Source organism: Melozone crissalis, unplaced genomic scaffold, assembly GCF_028551555.1.
Source record: "Melozone crissalis strain CALT ecotype California unplaced genomic scaffold, PUWL_Pcris_2 ptg000006l_1, whole genome shotgun sequence".
NCBI classification, from domain to species: domain Eukaryota; kingdom Metazoa; phylum Chordata; class Aves; order Passeriformes; family Passerellidae; genus Melozone; species Melozone crissalis.
Window position 1 is genome coordinate 16,453,585 of NW_026535784.1, and position 23,696 is coordinate 16,477,280.

Below are 23,696 nucleotides of genomic sequence, written 5' to 3' on the forward strand. Positions count from 1 at the left end.
AGATACTTTCTCAGCCAGGAGAGAGTTCTGATGAAGCAGACTGTATCAAGGAAGTAGGTCATGAATTTCTTCTGAGGAAGCACGTTCACTCTGTATGATAGACTGGTAGCTCCTACACACTATGTCCTGAGAAATTACTCATCCTTATTTCATCCCCACCACTAGGGAAAGCTTTGAGATTTAAAAATATGGTACTGTGGGTGAAGTTCAGAGTTGAGGGAATTGGCTCATTTACAGCCAGGTTTTGCCACTCTAGTTTTCTGAAAGACAGGTCAAGCATCAAGAAACTTCACCATCATTTTCTTCTTTTCTACACCTTTTATGTCAGGAACTGTACTCACAGCAAAACGCTTCAGCACTTGCACCTCATCCTTCCAGTCCCAATTGCAGTCAGTTTTCTTACAAGGTAGTTCAACAATCCTTTTTGTTTCTCATGAAACTGAAACCAAGACCTGTCTTGAGTTTATGATACTCATATAGTCCACCCCCCAGGGTGCTCCTGCAGTGCCTCCAGGGAAAAAGGGAAAACAGAAATTAGGGCAAGGTTCTGTGAAATAACACACTGCAATATTTCTTAAGCCAGGGAACATAAATATATATCCGGGCAGGTGGAAAAACAATTCTCAGTACAGAAACATCTTTATTATGCCTTCAGTTTCCTATTCACTTCAGCAACTTCAATTAAAAATTGTATTTCTTGTGTTTTCTACAGTCAGCTGAAGTTCTAAAATTAATTCTATTTATTCACAACTTCAACCTATCTCCATAGGTTGAAGCAAATGAAATGAAAAAGCAAATGAAAATGTTTGATACTGCCTATGGTATAATTTTTCCCTAAAAACTAAAAAGGAAAAACAGTGTAAAATAACAGTTCCATCACTGCTGATACATAAATACACATCCTTTGCATATCAAAATAGAAATACTCAAAATAAAAGCCTTCTTTTGCAAGCTATCACTAGCCTCATTTTATGGATAGACGGTCTGAGTCACTGGCAAAAGTATCAGGAACTTAAAAGTTTCCATACTGAGATGTAGTAAAAGAAGGAAAGAGGATTTAAGAGATCTGCAGCAGCTCTAATATACTGTCTGATTAGCTGCACTGCCTTACAGCTTTTGGCAGAGAAGAAAAATGCTGCTCTAAAAGACATTTTGACCTGTACATCCCAGAAATCAGAGATTATGACATTTTTGTGGTTTTTTCATATTTTTAATTTCTAGTGGTAGTATTTTTGGGAGACTTAATACCAGTGCAACATAACTTTCCACCTTTGATAGGCAAGAAGAGCCATCAAATGTATTTATTTATGTGGAGGACATTCTCCCTGTGTTTCTGTCATGAGGTCTTTACACTGTACCTCATTGCAGCTAGAAGTACAATAAAAAGGAGTAGAGGCAGTTATTTTCAGGACATCTGCTGGGCACCAGCTACTCTGGAACTCCAGCTTCCAAAAAATTGGCTTCATTTAAGCATAGCATTACAGCTTTCTTCACCTTGGTTTCAGTTTCTGGTACAACAGCTTGGAGTTTGCCCTAACAAGCAATTAACATGTACCTTCCATTGAGATAAATTGAAGTAAACATACTTTTCTGGCTTTAGATCTGATGATTCACTATTGTTTAGCCATTAGCAGTTCTGCTGTGAATTTTAAATAAGTTGGCTATTGTTCCCTTAAGTTATAAAAAAATAATAAAATAAGACATTCTTTTTTGTTTGTTTTTTGGTAGTAAATTCTTGGTTTCAAGGCCTGGCAGGCAAAGACTCAGCTAATCCTGTTATTTTAATTTTCTTTTTTTTTTTCCCCAAAATATGTCTGGCTGGACCTGCACATTTTATATCACATAAATGACTTCTACAGGATACTGTTAAAACATAGTTATCATAAACCTGCAAGAAACCAGAAAGGGCTATAGTTGTACTAAATTTCTGAGGATGGGATGTTAAATAAAAGGCCCTTAAAAACTGGTATACTGACCCTTTGTTTCAGATTTTCTAGATGTGGTTTACTGTATATTTGGTTATACTGGCTAATCCCACATTTTTGCAGACAAGGAGGGTAAACATGCTGACATGTTACAGTTCTGTGTGCCTTCCTTAACTTGAATGGCTTCCTGGGCAGGTTTGCACGTGCAAATGTGCTGTCTGACCACCTCCAAATTCAATATGAAGGACAAGACATGGAATGTAGCCAGCATGCATGTAAAAAGTAAGATTTTAAAACAATGGAGCATTTCTTGTAGTGATGCTGAAGTGATTCTGTCTCCATACATACAAATATAGCAACTGAAAGAAATTGAGGGGTACTGTAATCTGATTACAGTAAGTATGCTTTTTAGAAAAAATATTTTGATTACATCTGATGTCTTTTAAGCCTGGTGCCGAATATAAATGTCAATATTTCACTTACTTTTATTCTTTATGTGTCTCTTTTGTCTAAAGAAGCCTGATCCACTGCATAGTAACTATATATTTTACCAGCTAACGTGTGTGTGAACATCCCAGTAGCAGTAGAGAAAAAAACGTATTTGTCCGAGAAAATATGGCTATTTGACTGAAATGTATGGCTTTAAAGAGAAAAGAAAGGTTTTATTTCATAAAAAAGGTTTTGGTACAAAAGGGAGGAAGCCCAGAAGCAAGGGCTGAGGGAGTTAGGTCTCTAACCCCAGGATAAACAGAAGGCAATGAATAGTAAGTGACCTAGGGGAGAGAGGGATCCAGAGGACTTTGCAGCCCTTGTTAGTCATGCAAACTGTGGAAAGATAACATTCACATTTCTGTTGCAGTTAATATTCAGTAGCTAATGTTCAGTGCTATGAGATTGCTTGCACAGAAAGGAGCTGCAGTAGCAGGGTTTTGAGGTGTGACTGTGACCCCATCATTCACTCTCTGAGGCCTGAATGGGGTTTATACCTGGTGACCACAGACTTGTCCTTCCACTTCAGGGGACATTTTGAAACTGGGCTTTTGCACCATGGATGTGCTTTCTTATTTCATGCCTTGCTCCAGGTGGTTGCCCACAAGCTACACCAAATTTCTGTGTGAGGCTTCCTGCTGAGGCATGGCATGATCCAGACTGCAATCCACAGCTCTCCTGGGAATGGTAGAAGGACACCTCTGGGACATCAGTAAGACCAGCCTTTCCCAACCCCTGACAACAGATGAATTTAATACCCCCCATGGTGTTTTTAATCTCTTAAATCCCTCCAAATCTCAGCCCACAGCGTGAAGCATTGAGCACCTCTTCAATAATGTGAGATACTCATTGTTCTAGTGGAGCCGTTCCTCTTTGAATAAGTGATCTTAGTCTAAGCTTGTATTAATTGAGCAGGCTGAAATGTGAGTCACTCAGGATGTCATCACAAGGGGTCAGGGCTTTCCTCCTTCAGTAGTGAGCAGTTTCTGTAAGAAGGACAGAGCTGAGAATTAGGAAAACGTAGCTTCCGCTATTGTGGTTATGACTAACCATTGCACACCTGTCCGAGCTCTGAGCCCTGGCCTAGCCGCAATTCCCTGCACTTAATTCCTGTGTCGCATGGGGACAGTGGTACTTGTAAATTCTCATGGATCTTGCAAAACCAGATTGTTTAAGGAGTGGTTAGCTGTACACAAGGAAGTATATTAAGTTTAAAAATTAGCTGTGGTTAGATTTGATTCCTTCAAAGATAATTTCTTGAATCCTTATGCTTGAAAAAGATGGCAATCCAGGACTGCTCTGAGAACAGACAGAGAGGCCATAGGTATGCACTTCAGTGTCACATCTTCACAAAGACCAAGACAAAGGACTGGTTCCCAGTAACTCAGCAAAAGGTCATTGGATCAGATCTCTGTTGGCAAAATGGCAAAAAATGTGTTGCTCTTAAGCTGTCAAGTACCTGAAACCACTCCATAAAACATTACAAATCTGACTTCTCAAATGGCTTCATTTGCAGATGTCAATATAGAATTTCATTAAAAAAGATTAATTAAACCAATCAGTAATTAATATAATTTGCTGTTATTTGACAGCTGTTTTTTATTAAAATTACCACCAAATATCTTAGCTGGAATTAAATATATCTAAAATTTCAGCTTGTTCTGCTTTAAGATAATGTATGGCATCAGAATTCATTAATATTTTAGTGATGATGTCTGAACTAATCATACGACATGCCATGTGAATCCCTCATACCTCAAGATCAAATTGTGTCCTCCTTTTGGTCATTATTGTGACTGCACCTATAATTTCAATCTCCTTCTACACCAAGAATATTAGAATGAAAAATACTTCCCATTGTACAGACAGTAGTTTTTTAACCTTCATTTAATTGTGATTTCAGCCTCAACAAAGTGCTCCTGATGGGAACAACAGTGGATGCAGCTCTGAGCAGCCTTATCTGTTGGAAGGTGTCCCTGCCCAAGGCTGGGGACGTGGCAGTAGATCATCTTTGAGGTCCCTCCCAACCAAACCCATTCTATGATCCTGTGACATCTAACAAGGCTGTTGCTGAGGCTGCTCTGTGCTAATTCTGTAAAGTTTTGTTAGACACAAATGGTTGCTGAGGGTTTTATACATTTGTCAGCCTGGTCGTTTTATACAGTTCAACCACCTTCAATCACATGAGTTTTAATTTGTTGTTTTACTATTAGAGGAAAATGACTCATCAGGTGGGAGATGTTGGTTCATGAGCCTGCATATAAAACTATTGATAGTGAACACAGCATAAACATTACTGTTCCCTTTAAAAATAATTGCCTATAATAATCATCAAAACGCTGCAATGTTGTCATCACAAATTGAAGTTCTGGGTTTTTACTGTTGAGTACTATAATATATTTCAAAAGGATCTGAAATAGTGGTAATTCTTGTTTACAGACTAAGTGTGAAACAACATGAAGATTGTGAGAAATTCTGTTTACTTTCAATCCTGTTGCTTCATTTTTCTTCATTTTCCTAAGAAGAAATCTATATTTACTTGAATGTATAGGGAAATGGAGATGGGGCAGATATTTCCAGAGGCTGCTGCAAGCCTCTGGCACAGATGCAGTTCAGACACTGAAGCTCCTGAAGGAAAAGTGCAGTTCAGAGCTTCTCATTGAGGCCTCTAAGGTTGCAGTGGCTTTGTGGTACCCTGATATATAACATTTATACAGATATATAGGAATTTAACCAGAATGACACCAAAAGAGTGAAGAGAAGGAGGTACTTCCAAGCCTCTCCTCTAACATGGGAAGATGCAGTGTTCACAGCCTGTACTTGCAAATGCACCCATCCTAAGGCTGTCATGCAGCCTTAGAAACAAAGTGGATTAAAATTCCAGCAAATACATATTGTCTGTTTATAGTCCTTAGTCTTTTTTTAATTTACTAGTGCGACTGCTAATGGAAACCATACAGTGCATCTAGAGAAGGTGCATTTGGGTGAAGAGCTGTTCCCCATGAGCCTGGTGTGTTTACGTAATGTAACCCAGCATTTGAGCATTAGTTTCTCAGTAGAAAACAGCTGCACTTACTCAGCATGCCTCCTGCTCCCAGGCTGGGCTGTGATACCCCAGTCCTGCAGAAAACCAGTGCTAGTCACTTCTGTACTCTCCAGTAAAACAGGGTTTTGTTTCAATGCCTCCATTAGAGGGCCAGTAAAACTGGGCTGAGGCTGGTTGAGGCTGGTCTGAAGTTACCAGAAAACACAGGAGTGGCTCCATTAAGAGTTTTCTACCTCATAAAATTTTCTACCAGAATATTCTTCAAATGATCACACTGAGTCAGGTATTAATACCAGAACCTCAGGTAACTTCTGTGGAACACAGCTGCAGTGCAGTGCCTGGGATGACCCTGCTCTAAATGATACACCTGCTCAGCACTGTATTTAGTTTGCTGGGTTTGCTGGATCATGTCAAAATTCTTTTTTATTGTGTTTTGCTCAAGTAGTCATGAGGATAATCCCTAATACAAGATTATTTACATAATGTCTTTTGAAATGACAGATGAGAGGTATAAAAAAAGTCTTGTCTTTTCATTTTAAAGTAAAACCAGTCATTATTTAACTATAGTACAGTGAAGAGAGAACAGCATAACCTGTACCAGAGAAGCAGAAAAGTACACAGAATAATTCCAAAACAAATTTAGTTGTTTAAATGCAGTGCATTAAAATCAGACATAATAATGTTGACATTTTAGTATTGTTAATGAAGGGCCCAGTTATTGATCTTTGCTGAGGGAACTGTCTATTGAATCCACTGGACTTACATTTAGAAAAAGTGGAGCCTAATGAATTCTAAGTAATAATTTCTAAACAAGGTAAAAGCTCCTCTGAGAGAAATTTATGAGATTTCTATGTCAACCTGAATGTGAAAAGGCTCTCCAATTCACCATGATATAAGTTATTAACCTCACTTGAATGAAGAAGGAAAATAATACTATATTTTGTTTAACCTCTGCAGCTTCAGAGTTCCAAAATTACAGGGCTCTATGAATAGATCAGAACAGTAAAAGCTTTGAAATTTTCCCCATCCATCTCATTATTTGAAGCAGCATAGCCCTCTCTGAAGGGAGCTACTAGCTGGAATGATCACAAATCAAAAATAAATTTAGATTATGGAAATACTGGATCATTTTATTTCATTAAATTAATTATTATATAATTCTAGTTGCTGAACACATTCATTCTGTTCTCGTGACTCCTTGATGTGTGCCTTGAATGGAGCCACGGTGGGATCTGAATGGCAGCCAGGCAAACTCAACTTTCCCCCAAAGCCTCTCTACTGGAGAAGCTTCTTGAAGGACTTGGATGCTGTGACTTGTCAGAAACTGGATCCTGGGCTGTACGAACTATCACAATTCCTACATTCCTTTGCTCCTCCTGGGCAGTGGGCAGACACTGACTTGTTCCTGTCCACCAGCTCTTTGCCAGTGCTCCTTTTTGGAGGGTGCCAAGTGATTGCCATCAGAGCCAGCATGGTGGTTCATGACTTCTCCCTAGTCTGCTCCAGGCAGAAATCAGCCAGGTCAGTTTGCACAATGTCAGGTGTGGTCTGAGCTGGCTGGTTTTCCCTGGAAGGATTAGGAGGTGTTGGGGCACTGCTCTGATGCCTGCTCTGGGGCTGCAGCATCTGCCATGGTGAGCCCCTGGAGTGCTGTGTGCCCGCATAGCTGGCTTCAGCAAGGTGTCCTGCTGCTTCCTGCTTTTATAATCAGTGAAGCAGGCTTCATCCTCATCAGTTATTGATTTTCAGGGTGTTCTTCTACTGGAAGAGTTTAAAACAGCTTCTCATTATGACAAGTGGTTTAAAAATAATGAATATTTAGATATTATTTACAAACATGCTCACTTACATTTTTAGGGCACTAATATATTTGCATTAGCATTACTTTACCAAGAGATCTTTCTGATTCAAATCAGGATTATGATACTGTTGGTTCCTCTCCACATTAAGTACTCCTTCTCATTAACACGAGATTTTTGCTGAATACATTTAAAATTAGGAAAGAGTTTTTTTAAATCATATTTTAAATTAAGTAAGAATTCTCACTGACTTCTGTGGGCCAAGTCTTTAATGCAGAATTGATCTGATGGTCACAAATTTGAAAAAAATGTCAAAAGATTGCAGTAATTTCTTATAATACTATTGTCTATGAAGTTGTAAGACATTACAATCATATTTTTACAAAATATTTGCAAACAGTAAAATACAGAAATAAATTTATTTTAAAAGAGTATATTTAGAGCGTGACAACCAGTATTATAATCCTCATTTTTTAAGGAAAATGTCTCCTGTGCACCAGTTTAAGAACTGACTTCCACAAACCTTTACCTTTATGCAGCAGTACTAAAATTGGGTTTGATCAATTTCTACTCAGTAGTTGCTTCTTCCTTGCTCCACTGTTCATTCAGTGGACAGCTACTGGGGCAAAGACAACAAGAATGGAAAACAGCAAAGCAGCTTGGGGTTCTGCAACACTGATCCTTGCTGGTGTAAGCCACAATGTCAATTTGCTTTTGCATGTGAGGATAATCTCAACCTGTGACTAATGAAACTCAATAATACATGAGTCAATTCCATGCTAAGTATATTGGGTATTTTTTAATTTTTTCTTTTGAATGCCTTCTTTGTAGTACTAAAAATACTAGTAGTATTTTTACTACTAGTGAGTACCATGAGAGACAATGCATCAACTTGAAATTTTCGAAATTATCATAGTAAAATATAGCTCAGTACAGTACCCTTAACAGGAATTCCTGTCACACAGTATCTGTTTCCCTTCCTAGTAATTTCAATGTCATTACCAGACTTACTTTTAGGAAATTCAAATCCCAAGGATGCTTTTTGCATAATAAAAAAGAAAATTTTAATCCCTGCTTTTCTGTAACTACATAGGGCCTATTGGGAGAGAAGTATGGGAACATCCGAATACCAGGGGAAGTTGAGTCAGCAGAATTTGAAATGATCCTGGATGCTGCTGTAGAAGCCAAGCTAGAGACAAGGATTTTAGAAGAGTGGTACTGCAGGGATGAGAACGCAGTGCCACCAGCATATTACCTCAGACCAAAATCAGAAATGCTGAAGAACTACCAGAATACGGTAAGTCACAGTCTCCTGCTCACGAAATTTTCCTCAATCCTTTACAGTGGCAGACAGTCCCCAAGGCCAGGCACTTGCTGTTGTCTTTGAATTAGGTTCTACAGCCCCGTCCACAGCTGAACAACTGCTACAACTGCTGCTGTGGTGCTCCTTTCCTGTACACGGAGAAGGAGCAGCTGCAGAACACCAAGGAGCACAACTCCTGCATCGATGTGCTCTCTGATGGCTAGAGCAAGCCAACTTGGGTCATCTGTGCCCTGTCAGGGCTGGAGGGACAGATGTCTCTTCCCTGATGTTGTAACATGGAGAACTCAGGCTCTTCTGCTTTTTACTGTGCATATGCTAGATTTCAATGAACAGGACTTGCAGAGAAAATACACGTTTTCCCTTCTACCCCCATAGAAGAAAACCTGTCAAAGAAGTACTTAGCACTGTCCTGAGTCAGGTGTCATACTTTTAACTTATCAACTGCATTATAAGATTTTTTCAACACTGTTAACTATAATTTTTAAAGCAGGCATTCGTCTTTAATTGATGATGATAAAAACTGTATCTATTTCTCAGGACTCAGTTCTACCCTCCTACACATCCAGTATATACCTAAAGACATATTTTAGTGTACAAAAAATGAAATCCTAAAAAGAGTTTTCACTTCATTTGAGTGCTATATTATATTATTAGGGGTTTTTGTTCTTAAATCTTTGTACTTTTCCTGAAGCTACTGACTAACACGGGACTAAATGAAAATATGTCCATAACTTAAATTACTTAATATTCATAACTTAATTTAAAAAAGATGTTCATAACTTAAAGCTGTAACATAGATGTAACATAACTTAAACATGTAACACAGAGTTACATCTCATAAACTTACAGGAAGTATTAAAAAATACTCAGCTCTGTCAAGAAGGAGTTGCTAGGGAATTTATTCTGGAGATTCCAAACTCCAAGAAAACTGGAGACCCCTGAAATATTTCACCAGCAGTAAATAAACCTAGAGAAAGCACCAGCATGGCATTTGCAAAATACCATCTGAAAGGATTAGTGAATTTATATTAGAGTTCCTCTCTGATGACAGTTAAGATTAGTGTTACTATAGCAATGAATGAGTGATCACAATGTCACATGTAATCCTGTATTTTTAAAATATGGTAGGTAATAGAAGGCACTTAATTATAGGTAGCAGGAACCCCACTTTCAGTTTTGAGATCCAAGTTTAAATTTTTGTCATTATTACATCTCATTAAAGGAGCAATAATTTTAGCAGTATTGCTGCTGCTTAATTAATATTTCAGGCTTGGTTCTCAAAATCCTCTTTCTATAAAGGTGTTATTGGCCTTACTCTTGAAAAATATTGCATTAGCTGCCTACACTAGGGATTTAGAAAATACTCCAAGGAGCTAGCTCTTAAAATTCTAGAATGGAATACAGTATGATCATCTGCAGTATGAAATATTTATCTTTTATTGATTTTTGTTAGTGTATGTGTTTCTCTGTTACCATGTTATTTTTGGCTTTGAATATTAGACTTCTACTTTCTGAAGTTGTATATGTATGCATTACACCTACTTTTTAACAATGGATATTTTTAAAAGATGGAATCTTCTTCAAATTCAATGAATGAGAACAAATGGCAAGATATATCAGAAGAGATTAAGAAGATTTTTAAGACTGCTGTGAAATTGCTGTATGAGAAAGGAAAAATGAAACACAGCCAGGCAAAGAGATATCTTTCCTCTGGTAAGGTTCACACTAACAATTTCTGTTTTCATTTATTGTCTGTTCTGTCAACCTTTTCACAAACATGAAAATATATTTCTGTTGGTATTTCTCATATAATTAAAGGGGGGGAAAGGTTAGTTGTGCTTACTTGAGACTAAAACCCATACAAAAGCACTCAGCAAATTCTCTGTGTTTGTTTTTTCTGTTTTTACAAAGAACAAATGTGATCGAGTCTGCCTGTTGGGGGTAGGGCATGTTCTTGAACTGTTTATAAAGAAAAGTTGACAGAGACTCTGTGTTGTCTTTTCATCCCCAGCTATAGAAGATGAACTTGATTTTGCCTTGGGTAAACAAACACCAGCTTTCCTAAAGAAGTGTGTTTGCTACATCCGGAAAATTGCCAACATTGAGCGTTTCGTTAAAATTCCAGAGATGGGAAAATACATGGACGTGGTCCATAAAGCTGGGAAGTTCCTACGAGATCCTGAAGCCCATGAGAAACTGATCAAGCTCAGGGATGAATTCATTCCTACCATTGTCGCATCGTCCAATCTGAGAGTGTACACCTCCGTCACCCACTGTGACATGAAACTGGGCTACTCCCAAGAAGTGGAGAGCCATTACATTGAAGGACTTGGCAAACAGTTCTATGAAGACATGATTGACATAATCCAAGCTACAGTGCAGCAGAATTTTGACACGGAGACAGACGTGCTGTATGATGAAGTCCTTCAACACTCATCGCTATGTAAAACGTACTCCACTTTTTATGAATATAGATGTGAGGCATTAAACATCGTCCACAAATATGTTTTACCTAGAAAAATAGGACACATTAACCCTCTTATCATATATGGAGGACCATGCACAGGGAAGACTCTTCTGTTAGCTGAAGCAGCGAAGAAGGTAAATAAGTATCTTACATCCTGAGGTCATGTTGAGAGCATTACTGTGTGTAAAGGCCAACTTAATTTAATTCTTTCTTTTCTCAACAGATCTATCAGCCCTCAATACAGAAAATAAAAATAATAACATGTACATTCGGCATATTATTGTACACATGTGCAGAAAAATATTACCTTTCAATTATAACGTATCTGTATCATGTGCTTAGCCAAAACAAATATAGTTTATTAAAGCTCTTAGAAATCTAATAGGAATCAATATATTCTGAATTAACATAATTTAGAATGATCTCTTTCCTTCTTGTTCCTCTGAGGCCCTATGAATCCACAACCATCTAAACATCTTATTCTGATTTCAGTCTTAAACACAAATTGCAGTACATCTTTTCATGTTCTCATAAGAAACTATTCCAGAATTATTCTAATACGCTGGCTACAAATCTATATGGAATAAGCTGCAAAAATACCCATACTTACTTATCTGGAATATGCTTTTAAGTCATTGAGCTGAGTACTACAGGGAAATGAATGAAACACTTTGTGCAAGGCAGGACAAGATGCAGAACAAGCCCAAGCTGGCATCACCAGACCTAATTCTGCAGATGACAGTCACAACTTTGAGATCCTGGCAGAGTGGTCAGAGAATTTAGCATAGTGAGCTGGGAAAAAGCCATATCAGCCAGAAGGAAATGAAGAAAGGAACAATACTGTTTAAAATCCCTGTCTCTCCTTCCTGTGGAGTCACATTAGCTGCATATATGAAATTGGGAGTTGCAACTCAAGATCTCATTTCATATCTGAGTACATAAGTCAGCCTAGAGACTCTGGTGCTACTTTTCTTTTAAAATAGTGTAAAATACATAAAGTGAGGTGAAGAGATGTAGAACTGAGTGTGTTAGCCTGCACAGACTGGGAAGATTTAAAGAAGTTAACATTCCTCACTAGCTTGGAGTGCTCTAACCAAGAAAACTTCAGGAGACAGACACCTTTTCTTTTTTGTGGCAGTGTTTTAGAGTAAAAGTCACAGGTACACCAGGGCAAAGTGTAGTTCCATGGGCCAGGGATCTGTACTCTGATCCGTGTCCTCTAGAGACATGTCTTTTTACTCAGTCAGAATCAATGCTAAACAGGATTAGGTAGTAGGCTGGTGTGGCTGACCAAGGATGACATTGTGTAGTGTCTAAGGAAGTCTATTTATAAGAGATTCTATCTACACACTTTCAGAGGTGAGACTCAGATTTTGTGAAGAGTACCCTGGGATTTATGGAATACATTCTAGTCATGTCCCCTTTGATGTAAGCCTTTTTGTGCTAAACACAGATGATACATGATTTGAATTTCATTCAGTGCACCCGCCTTGAACTCTGCCAGTGAGAGCATTTCTATTCAACCAGTAATATTTTTAAATGTTTATTCATATGTAGACTATCACTATTAATAAACTCTGTTACTGTGCTTCATTGAGATATAAACTAAATTATGCTCTGTATTCTAGGCCTATTCCTGGTTGCAAGAAGAGATGGGACCAGATTCTGACCCTGTGGTAGTTATAAGATTTTTGGGATCTACTGAAACAAGTACAGATCTGAAGAATATACTTCAAAGCATTTGCGAACAACTAGCAGTCAACTATCGCTGCCTCGTACAAAGTTACCCAAAAAAGATTCACGACCTTCGGGACTTGTTCATAAATCTCTTGAATGAGTCTTCATTTCACAGGCCACTGGTGATTATATTTGATGCTTTAGAACAGCTAACAGATAGTGATGATGGTAGAAAGCTCTGGTGGCTTCCCATTCACCTTCCACGTTCAGTACGGATAATTTTGTCAACACTGCCAAACAAGCATGGGATCCTGCAAAAACTGAGGTGCCTTATTCATGAAGAAAGCAACTACATTGAGTTGACTGCAAGGGACAGAAAGATGTGCAGTCAAGTACTGAAACATCAGCTGCTGCGAGTTAAAAGGAAAGTAACATCAGGGCAACAAATCTATGTCAATGAGGCATTCTCCAAGTGCACACTGCCTATGTTTGTGAACTTAACCTTCAGAGAGGTCAGGCACTGGAGATCTCACAAGGATGTGGATGAGTCCTCCCTCTGTGTTACTGTCCATGAAAGCATAGAGCAGTTGTTTTGGTCACTGGAAAACAAGTGTGGGTCAAGACTATTGTCAAGAGCACTTGGCTACATCACTATGTCCAAATCTGGCCTGAGTGAAATGGAACTGGAGGATATTTTAGCCCTTGACAACAGTGTTATGTATGAACTGAATGAGAGAGTCAGAGAAAGTAACCTGTTGAGAATTCCATATATATACATTGCAAGACTTAAGGAGGGCTTACAGGGATATTTAATAGAGCGACAGGTGAAAAATGTAACGCTGCTTCTTTGGGCAAATAGGCACTTGCAACTGATTGCCCAGAAACTGTACCTGCACAATGAAGAAGACTTGCGTGAAATGCACACAGTCATGGCAGAGTATTTCCTTGGTGTTTGGTCCGGTGGACGAAGAAAACCTTTTTACAGCAATGACCAATACCTGAGTGGTTGTCCTGACCACGCCAGTAGAGGCCTGAACGAGGATGAAAAGCACTCCATGGATCAGGCGGCTTTTGACAGGCAGGCTCCAGATCAGCCTTGGGTCTTTCAGTGTAACCCATTGGAACCTGATATCTTTTTTATTAATCACAGAAAAATGACAGAGCTTATTCATCACTTAACAAGATGTGGAAGAACTGATGACCTTCTGTACGGAGTGATCATGAACTTCAGCTGGCTGTACACCATGATTAGAATAGGGCAGTTTGATAAAGCACTTTCTGATATAGAACTAGCTTACACTTACTCTCAAGAAAAGGAGCTGAAATTTCTGGCCAGTACCCTCCGCAGTATAAAGTTCAAAGTAGTAAAATACCCAGGTTCACTCTCGGCTGAATTGCAGCAGAGACTTCTCCCAGTAGTAAGCTCATTGCCCAAACTCAGACATCTCCTCCTAGAATGTGACAAGGATGGACCCAAGTACTGCTCTATCGTCCCTTTGCACTCCTCCATGGATGTGACTTACAGCCCCGAGCGCCTGCCGCTGTCATCCAGCTGCATGCATGTCACTGAGATCTTGCCTACATTTAATCCCAGCACAATTATTGCTGCTTTAGAAAATGGCTCCATTAGCACTTGGGATGTAGAAACCCGCCAGCTACTAAGGCAAATTACAACAGCTCCATCTGTTATCTTAGGGATGAAGCTTTCTAGTGATGAAAAGTATCTTGTAGTAGCTACAACAAACAACACTCTTTTGGTATATGATAACATAAATTCCTGTCTTCTTTCTGAGGTGGAAATTAAGGGGTCAAAACACTGTGGAATTGCAGGGGACTCCAGTTTTATAAATGGATTTACATTATCGGTCAACCATGCGCTTGCTTGGCTGGAGGCCAGTAAAGATGTTACTGTAATAGATCTGCTTTACGGTTGGCCTCTCTATCAGTTCCACTGCTGGTACGAAGTGACCTGTGTGCAGTGCTCTCCAGATGGAGTTTATGCATTCTGCGGGCAGTATTTGAACACCGCAACCATTTTCCACTTGGGCAGTGGAGAGAAGCTGACCACTGTGACCTCTGAATTTTCAAGTGGATTTGTGAAATTCCTTCTCATTTTAGACACAGCCCAAGAAATGGTGATGGTGGACAGTGAGGGTAGCCTCTCCGTTTGGAATACAGAGGAAATTGCAAAGCCTCAGCTTACAGATGACTTTGACTGCAGAAGAGAGGACAGTGAAGTTGTCAGCATAGAGCTTTCTGAAGACCAAAGTGCAATTTTAATTTGTAAGGCTCTCAGCATTGAACTTCTTGACACTCGTGTGTGGAAGGTGGCTGAAAAGTTTAGAGCTAAACACAATGAGCGCTTTATATCTGCTGTGTTGTCCAAAAATGGCAACTGTATAATTGCTTCAATGGAAAATACCTCAGCCATTTTTGTTTGGAGAAGAGATACTGGACAGTGTATGGCAAGCTTACAGGAAATCTCAGGAACTATAGTCAGGCTAATTAAATCAAATCATCATAACATGCTGCTATCCTTATCCACCAGTGGTGTCCTTTCTATCTGGGATATAGACATCATAACTGCTATGTCCAATATTGACAAATCTGGCAAACCCATCCAAAGACTGGTGTTGCCAGCCAGAGGTGAATTAATATACACGTTGGATGGATCAGATTCTGTCCATAAGTGGAACTTCAGCACTGGATTTATTGAAGCTGTGTTCAAGCATGAAGGTATTGTTGAAAACTGTGTGCTGACCTCTTCTGGAGAGATAATGGTTACATCAGATGACAAATGCAGCCAGTACGTATGGCACACAGTCAGCGGTGAAAATATCTTTCGCATTAATGGACAAAAAATCTCAGAGCTAATGATTACTCACAATGATCAGTTTGTAGTCTCTCTCTGCGAGCAAAATGCATCCAGAGTTTGGCGACTCGCTACAGGACATAGGGTTTGCAATATTTTAGTTGCCTTACAGAATGCATTTATAACAACTGCAAATACATTTGTGGTCGGAATGACAAAGAACAAAGTTTTGGCAGTGAGTCTCTGGACAGGCAGTATAACGAAGAAGTTTTGCTGTGATGATGGTGCAAGCATTGTAGATATTAAGTTGATACCAGACTGCCCAGATATTATAGTATTTATAACATCTACTGAAAGTGTGAACATCTGGAGCCTAACAGAGGAAGTCATCTGCAGACGTGTACAATTGCCCACCAATTTCTTAAAAAAATTGGAAGACTTTGAAATATCTCCAAACGGGAAGCTAGGAATTATAACCCGTGGTGATGAGAACATCAATGTGCTTGATCTGCACAGTGGAAAACTCCGTGTAGTTCACGCTCCAGGTGTCATCTGGCGGCAGAGGCTGTCTCGTGACGGCCGCTACCTGGTGTACATTTGTTGTCGTGGAGAGGAAGATGATGACAATGGTGCAGTCTCTAGTTTAATTGTAATGAGGCTAGCAGATGGCAAAAACATCGGTGCCTGCTCTCTTTATAAAACTCCCACTTTTCTTGCACTCTCACAGAGACATTTAAACATTATTATTGGATTTGATGATGGAAGTATAGGTACTTACACTGTAGTGGATCGAGTTGATGCTGCACTGAAAATCAAAATTGCTACTTCAAACAGCCGTCAGATTTTCAACAACGCAACACAAGTGATTAGGCCAAAGTGTCACAATTATAGTTTCAAAGTGACTGCAGACTGCATTTGGAGGGAATCAACAGAAGTATTTGCAAGGGATAGCCCCATTACAGTTACAGAGGCTGAGGTGAGTGAAGCAACACCAACCAAAAGGCACAGCTACTGCTATGAGAAAGTGTGCTCAGCCATAGATTGCAGACACAGTTTTGCATCTGACAACTGAGCAACCATCTGGGCGAGCTTATCTGAGTAGTACACGTGCTTAGGTATGTCTTCTGAATTCATGTAAAAATCAGTGCGTTTCTTGGAAGACAGATAGAAACAGCAGAGGGCAGACCAGCTGTTTTTTCCTGTCTTACATTTCTGTAAACATAAAAGCAAACGTAAAGCTAATGGGCTGCAGGGTTTTTTTTAATTTCGGAATACAAGGTTTAGTCCAGAATTTCACCAGGGCCTTGATTAAAAATTTCTAGCAATACTATCAAAATTGTTATGCTATTACAGAAGTTAGGTGATTCTATCTGTGGCTGACAGACTGTTTTAACTAGAGCCAAAGCTCTAAGTGATTGGTGAGAAGTCAGACCACTATTTTATATTCCAAGTCACCTAGATGGGTCTATAGCTAACAGTCAACTTTATACCCACTTGCAAAAATGTGTTTTTCTGCTTGATGGTGCAATGACAAGATGTCACCTGCCAACCTGGAACACTTGATACATTCCATCATTTTAAAAATATCTACTTTTATTTTTCTTTTTAATTGGGTTTAATCTTTGGGCTGAAAGGAATAAGTGCCAGTCAGCTGCTAACATGTCAGCATGTGAGGCAACAAATATTTGTTCACCTCAATGAACATAATGAGAGCTTTTTTTTTTTAATTGCATGCAGGGATTTCAGGTTTCTGTATTGTGATAAAAATTATAAAAGTCCTGAGTTCTAAAGGAAGTATAGGGATTGGGGTTTTATTTTTGGTTTGGGGAAATGTTTTGTCTTCATAGTGTGTATTAGTACAGGTCGTAATGAAAACTTTTCAAAGAGAAGGAGCATTACTGATGAACACTTAAAGACATTAATTTCTTTTTGTTGAAATATTGCTGTCCATTTTGTTGTAAGAAAGTCTAAAGTATCTCCTCTGTCTCCAAAGTAATCCTGGTAGTTTTCAGACATGCCATGTATTAGTCCTTATAACATTTGCCTTAGTATTGTTTCTCTTCTTTCCCATGATAAATACCGATCAAATGACCAAACACTCTGAGACTGTTTGTGTACCTGCTGAAATATTCCACTAAATGTAAAGGCTGTCAACAGGTCCCTTCTTAGTCCAGTTTGTAATGGGTTTTTCTTACTCTCACATGCATACAACCTTCACTTTCTGCTTTAGAAACTGCTCTGAGCCTTTTGTACAGTTTTACCAGTTTCAAGGCAGAAATTGCGAAATAATGAAAAATGCTGTAAAAAATTTACATTTTCCTAAGTAAATATACTGGACAAGATCTGAAAGCATAAGAAAATTTTCCCTTACTTACATATCTTAAAGATGGCATACCCATGGAAATATTTTCAAATTATTTAAACAGAATAATCTTATTTTTAAAATCAGAATTCCATACCACAAATTTCCAAGAAATGAATGCTAAACTAGAACTTAATGTAGTGTGTGAATGTTCAATGTACAAGCCAATATAGTATATTAAGTGACTTGAATGATTTTTCCTAACTGGTTTGCAACTAATAGATCATATTGAATGTTTTTATGTAAACTTTGTATTGTTGGGAGAACCTACCCAATCAGAGATTTATATTTTCATAAATGTCAAATTTAGTTAAATTTTGTTACAGAGTTGTTAATTTAGAAATCTATTGCAGTCTTCAAACAAATATACAGTCTTGTGTATGCATTGTTTGTACTAATAAACTGTGGAAGCAGACTTGTGTGTGTCCCTTAATTTTGTGGAAATTCCACTCTAACAGAGGGACATGTGGCCTTTGCAGCCTCCTTTGGCCTGTACATAAATAATTTTTAAGGACAGTATTGATAAGAAAAAATTCCAGCATTTCTGTCATTGCAGGTAACTAAATCAAGTATTCAAAATACAATGAGATTTGCCAAAAAAAAAAAAAAGACCCTTCTTAGATGATGTTTATGACTGGATTGCATACTGACAGTGTGCAGTTCAACAGACATGAAGGCTTTTGTGACCAAGCCAATAAAAAGCACAAAAAAGGGACCTGAAACCCCACTCCAGTTCAGACCTGTGAAGCTATGGGAAGAGGCACCACAGTTCCCAGGATCCTGTCCCAAAAGAGGCAGCTTCCACATTCTTTCAAACACAGTGCATGACTTGTGCATTTTGGCCATGAACTCTCTATCCATAACCCATGTAATATTGGGAAGTTCTTTCATTATCTTGCAAGGGTAAAATACATCCTCTGTCTGCCAGGAGAGTGGCTGATTTGGGGTTAATAATGGAGTATAATGTAATCACAGAATCACAGAATATTCTGAGTTGGAAGGGACCCCCAGGGATCATCAAGTCCAACTCTTAGCCTTGCACAGGACACCCCCAAGAATCATACCTTGTGCCTAACCTATCTCATTCAGCTTGCCAGCTTTCTGAATCAATTTCTCAGGGGTCAGACTCCTCACATTGAGCCTATACAGCAGACACAGAGTTCTGAGTGGCTTCAGGCTGCTGATACTTGCTGCTGCAGGAGTGACTGCTCCACAGCCCTTCACAAATCTGTCCCCAAGTATGTGTATCCAGTGGTGCTGAGACAGAGTACTTTCTCCAATAATGAGCCATCCAAATACCACGTGCTGTTCTACCCCTACATAGGAATAGTGCAATTTACTTTTTGTTAAGAAGCACTGTTTGCATCTCTAGAACAAAGCTTTCATTTACCATTTAGATAAAGTGCATCTATAAACAAGCTCAGGTGGAGTCTGTATTTTCTGACACAGAAGATTCTAGGAATAGGCTGTAGCTACAAGAAAGCTTTAACAGGGAATTAGCCGGAAATTCTTAGGCAGACAAAGGTAAGCCAGAGGTCAGCTAGAAAAAATATTTTTATCAGTCATTTCCTTTGCACCACAGCTGGGGAATGCATGGCCCGTGACTTCATTTCAAACAGCCTGTGGCCATTCGACTTTTTTTCACATTATTATCAGATAACATCAGAATGTGGGTTAGCATGTAGCCTGGAAAACTTTGCATTCAGAAGGCATTCAGGTTTCCCCAGCTCTGATTTTTCCATGAGGCACTCTCAAGGCCTTTACCTGCAGAAACAAAAGTATTGTCTGTTTTGCAATGAGAATTTAAAAAAAAACATTGATTGCTGAAATGGTGTTTGTATGCAGAGGGGGCTGTTTCAGCTTAAAACCCTGAGAGTTTGCTCTTTGTCAAAAACTATTAATATGTCTGTATAATTTGTCATAAAATGGGTCCTCTGGGGCACTTCCATAAAGCTGTTAACAACAATCTGCATCATTTCATTTTGTTGATTAAAGATTTAAAAATACCTCTTTTAGTATAAATATTAAGACTGCACAAGGACAGACTTCTGAAATCTATTTTTATTTCTTCTATTTTTAATGTAATATTTTTAATATAATCATTGCATTTTTTAATATAATCATCAAATTGATCATGTAGTCATCCAAGTGTGGACTAGGGCCTCTGGATAGGTTTCATTAACAAGGGTTTGTTACTAAGAATCATTATAAAGTATTTATGCTACAAATATAACCTACTTCAGGTTCTTGTAACCTGTTATGGACATTACTCCTCCTAGATCACCACATGGCTGCAGGGAGACCAGTGAGCTACATTTTTTCCTGTGGTTTACCTTTCCAGCCTGGTTACAGAACACCATTCCTTGCATTTTGGAGGTAATCTCCTGACTTTTATGACATGAACTGATGCTCTCAGTGTGGGTCCAATTCATAATCTCAATTCTCAGTTTCAACTGGAAGGTCAAAGGCTGCAAGAATAGTCATCATGATCCTTCCCAAGGCAGGATTAAGCCTTTTACCATATTATTTCTCCAGAAGGAGCAGTTTGAACCATGACCCTTCTGTGAAAAGGGGTCTTTCACAATCAAGGACAAGCTATTCAGTGCTCAATGCACCTGAAAACAGAGGCCAGTAAGCAGAGGAGTGTGAGGGAGTGTTTCCAGTCCAGTATAACATGCCCCTAAAATCACACCTTTCCCCAAGTGACTGTTAAAATCTGCCCCTACCAAGCTCTTCTCCCTGCCTCTGCTGTCCTGTCACCCCAGACCTGTGCTGCCCTGCTTGCCAGGGTGGGTGAGGCTCCATCCCAACTCAGCAAAGCCCCTGATGTGATCCCAGCCACAGTACACTCTCCATTTGCAGCACCTGCTCTTTTTGTGGTAGCTCACTGGTCTCCTCTCCAGCCTCAGCAGGGAATGTACAAAAATGGATTTAAGGCGTGTTCACATGTTCCCACTGTCAGAGCTTTCACCACGTAGTACTGTATAAATAAAATCATCTGCCTGCTCTCCTACTATATCTCTGATTACACATGCATTTCAGGGCATGTGAGAAAGCTTCTAGACTAAAATAGATCTAGTTAGCATATTTAAAGTGAAATACACAGAATTGCAAGGTGAGAGATGCAGCAAAAATCCAGACATGGTGTAGCACAGATGAGAACAGAACATCCCCAAAGCAACTGGATAGTCTGCTGCCATTTGTCTGCATTATCCCATTGCTTGCTAGTAAATTGCCCAGCACTGCCCGCTGTAATATCACATTGACAATAGCACATGAAGTCACAAAGTTACCCTTTTAGGCTGCACTTTTTCGAGGCAGCCTTCTGTCTCAGCAGGAGCATTCTCCAGAAAACCACAGCCAAAACAGTGGACTAAGGTACAAGAATGAGATTAGAGGGAAAAGAGGATTTCTGGAGGCTGAATGTCTCAACTACTTTTCCTTTGAAAAAGTGTCACACCCGTGTTATTGAACAAGCACTATGGATTGGTGAGACAAGTGATCGTTTCCTGCAGGACACATCTGTGCAAACCTGTCAGGCAATCAACTCAAAAGGATCCCAGCAGCTTGCACATACTCACAGAAAACTATAGGTTTCAGCAGCACAGCAAGGTTGGGATTGCAGGGCTGCTCTACGAGACAGGAATGCCGGGTGCTGGTTCGAGAAATCTCAGAAATTAACAGTCTGTGGAACAAAAAATAGAGTAGCCATGGAAGGGGACTGAAAAGGATGCCAAGCAGGAGAGGGGGGAAGGCAGCTTCACTGTGTTTGCTTTGAGTGGCCTCCTGGCTTAAAATGAGCTTTTTGACTGGACATATCTCGGCCTGCAGCCCACCTCATTAACCAGCAGCCACAAGAACAATGTAAAATACCATTGAAGGCAAAATACCACAGAGCTGGCCACGGGGTGACCTCCAGCTGGGCAGGACTATGAGGCCAGTCCACACGCCATGCACAGGGCTGCCCACAGCTGCAGATCCACAGCCCTCACCTCTGTGCATCTCCCACCTCCATCACCTTCCCTCACAACCTGGGGATATGTTAGCCTGCCAATTCTTTATTTACTGACCAGAAAGCCTTTGGAGGGTTTAGTGAACGTTTTGTACAAAGAAACTTCCTGGTTCAAGTCCATTTTCAGCTAAAACTAATTGTTTGCAGGAAAAAAAATATTTAAAATGTGCCAAAGACCTGTTGCAGAGCTTTGCAGCACGCTAGCTCATAGCCTGCAAATGATGCTTGGTCTTCACGTTATGACTTATTTGTCTGCTTAAAATAAGACTATCCAAAGCAGCTTTTATTGATTTCTTTGCTGGCAGATGAAACCAATGTGTGCTGGCTCCTGCAGGGGCCAGGTGGCGCATGCGAGTCCCTGCTCCGGGCAGGCACCTGCCTGCCCCAGCCCGCTGCTGACAGCAGATTGACAGCCTCGGCTCCAGCTCCCTGCCGGGGTACGGGGGGAAGGAGGCACGGCAGGGCAAACCAAGCCCTTGGTGACCTTCATCCAGCACTCTCCTTCCACAGGGAAGGCGAGGATGCAATCCCTGCAAGGCAGGGAGGCAACTGTGAATCCAGCGTTATTTAGAGTGAGAACAGCACGCCTACTCGGTGCAGCAGCCAAACTTCATTTCAGTGATTCCATGAAGCTTAACACCACAAAAAAAAACCACCACACCAACAACCACACCCTAAGGGATTCAGTTATGGAAAAGGCTTTGTTAGCCCTGCTTTGCACCCCCCAGCTGCCACACAGCACACAGGCAATCTTAGCGCCAGTTCTTTCCAGGAGGTTGTTTTACAGTTTCCAGGTACACCAACATATGTTAAAGATCACACACGACCCAGGTGCTTGCCTAACTTACACCTCTCCTCCTGTACAGGGAAAACTCTCTCAACTGCTTGTGGCAACAGAACATCTTTCATATCACTTCTGGAAATGCCACATTCAAATCGAAATGATTCCAGGAAAAGTCAGCACCTTTCAAAGGTAAATGTGACATGATGCCTGCAAATACATCTCAGAGCTGAATTTCTCTTTAGAGAATCACACAAAACAGTGTGGAATAAATGTCATTGCCAGGCAACATGCAACAGAGGAACTTTCTGCCAAATCCCTCCAGCACTGTTTGTGATATAGGGAGATTTAATTTAAAGAATACGCAAATGGCAGCGTGAACACGCTGGCAGGCTCGGGCTTTGTTGTGGTCGTTGTGACTGTCCCAGAGGAAAGGAATTCCATGGCACGTGTTCTTCCGCTTCTCCTTCTTTTATCCCTGGCCAGAAAACGGTGAGTTCTATCAGGTTTTTATCCAGCTTGCAGGTAAAGGGTTACAGATTCTAGGAAGTATTAAATGCAAACTTTAAAGGATTTTATTTTCATCTACAGTCACATGATGCCTTAATACCCAATGACACTAACTACAGTGTCTCATTAAGAGGTCATGCAAACTCCCAAGCTAAACAAGGCATTCTTACATATTTAACATTCAAATGCAGAAGCCAAGCTAAGCCATGGAAGATTGTAATCAGGAAAAGCTACACTTCCTGATCCACACAAAAGCTACAGGTAGGAAAAGTTCTTTTAAACTTTTAATATTGTGCTTTCTAGAGAAACTGTTTACAGGACATATTTTGCACTCTTTTTTCTACCTTTCAAAATAGTCTAAGAACATTATACTGAAAATATCTGATCTCACTTGTTCCACCTGTTGTAGAATCAGGATTGTTTTTACACTCAGGAATAGACTTGGCTCATGTGAAAATACAAAGAAAACAATTTTTAAGCCAAATCTATTTC

General features: G+C 39.7%; 1 protein-coding gene across 1 annotated transcript in view; it reads left to right on the forward strand.

Annotated features, from left to right (window-relative positions):
- The window catches only part of NWD2 (NACHT and WD repeat domain containing 2), a 51,339-nt gene extending 33,023 nt beyond the window's left edge, over positions 1–18,316 (forward strand). The window contains exons 4-7 of the mRNA XM_054290095.1: positions 8,353–8,556; positions 10,152–10,296; positions 10,595–11,184; positions 12,679–18,316. Of these exons, the coding sequence (XP_054146070.1) occupies positions 8,353–8,556; positions 10,152–10,296; positions 10,595–11,184; positions 12,679–16,611 (4,872 nt within the window). The 3' untranslated portion in view covers positions 16,612–18,316. The remainder of the gene's footprint in view (positions 1–8,352; positions 8,557–10,151; positions 10,297–10,594; positions 11,185–12,678) is intronic.
- Positions 18,317–23,696: the final 5,380 nt, after the last annotated feature.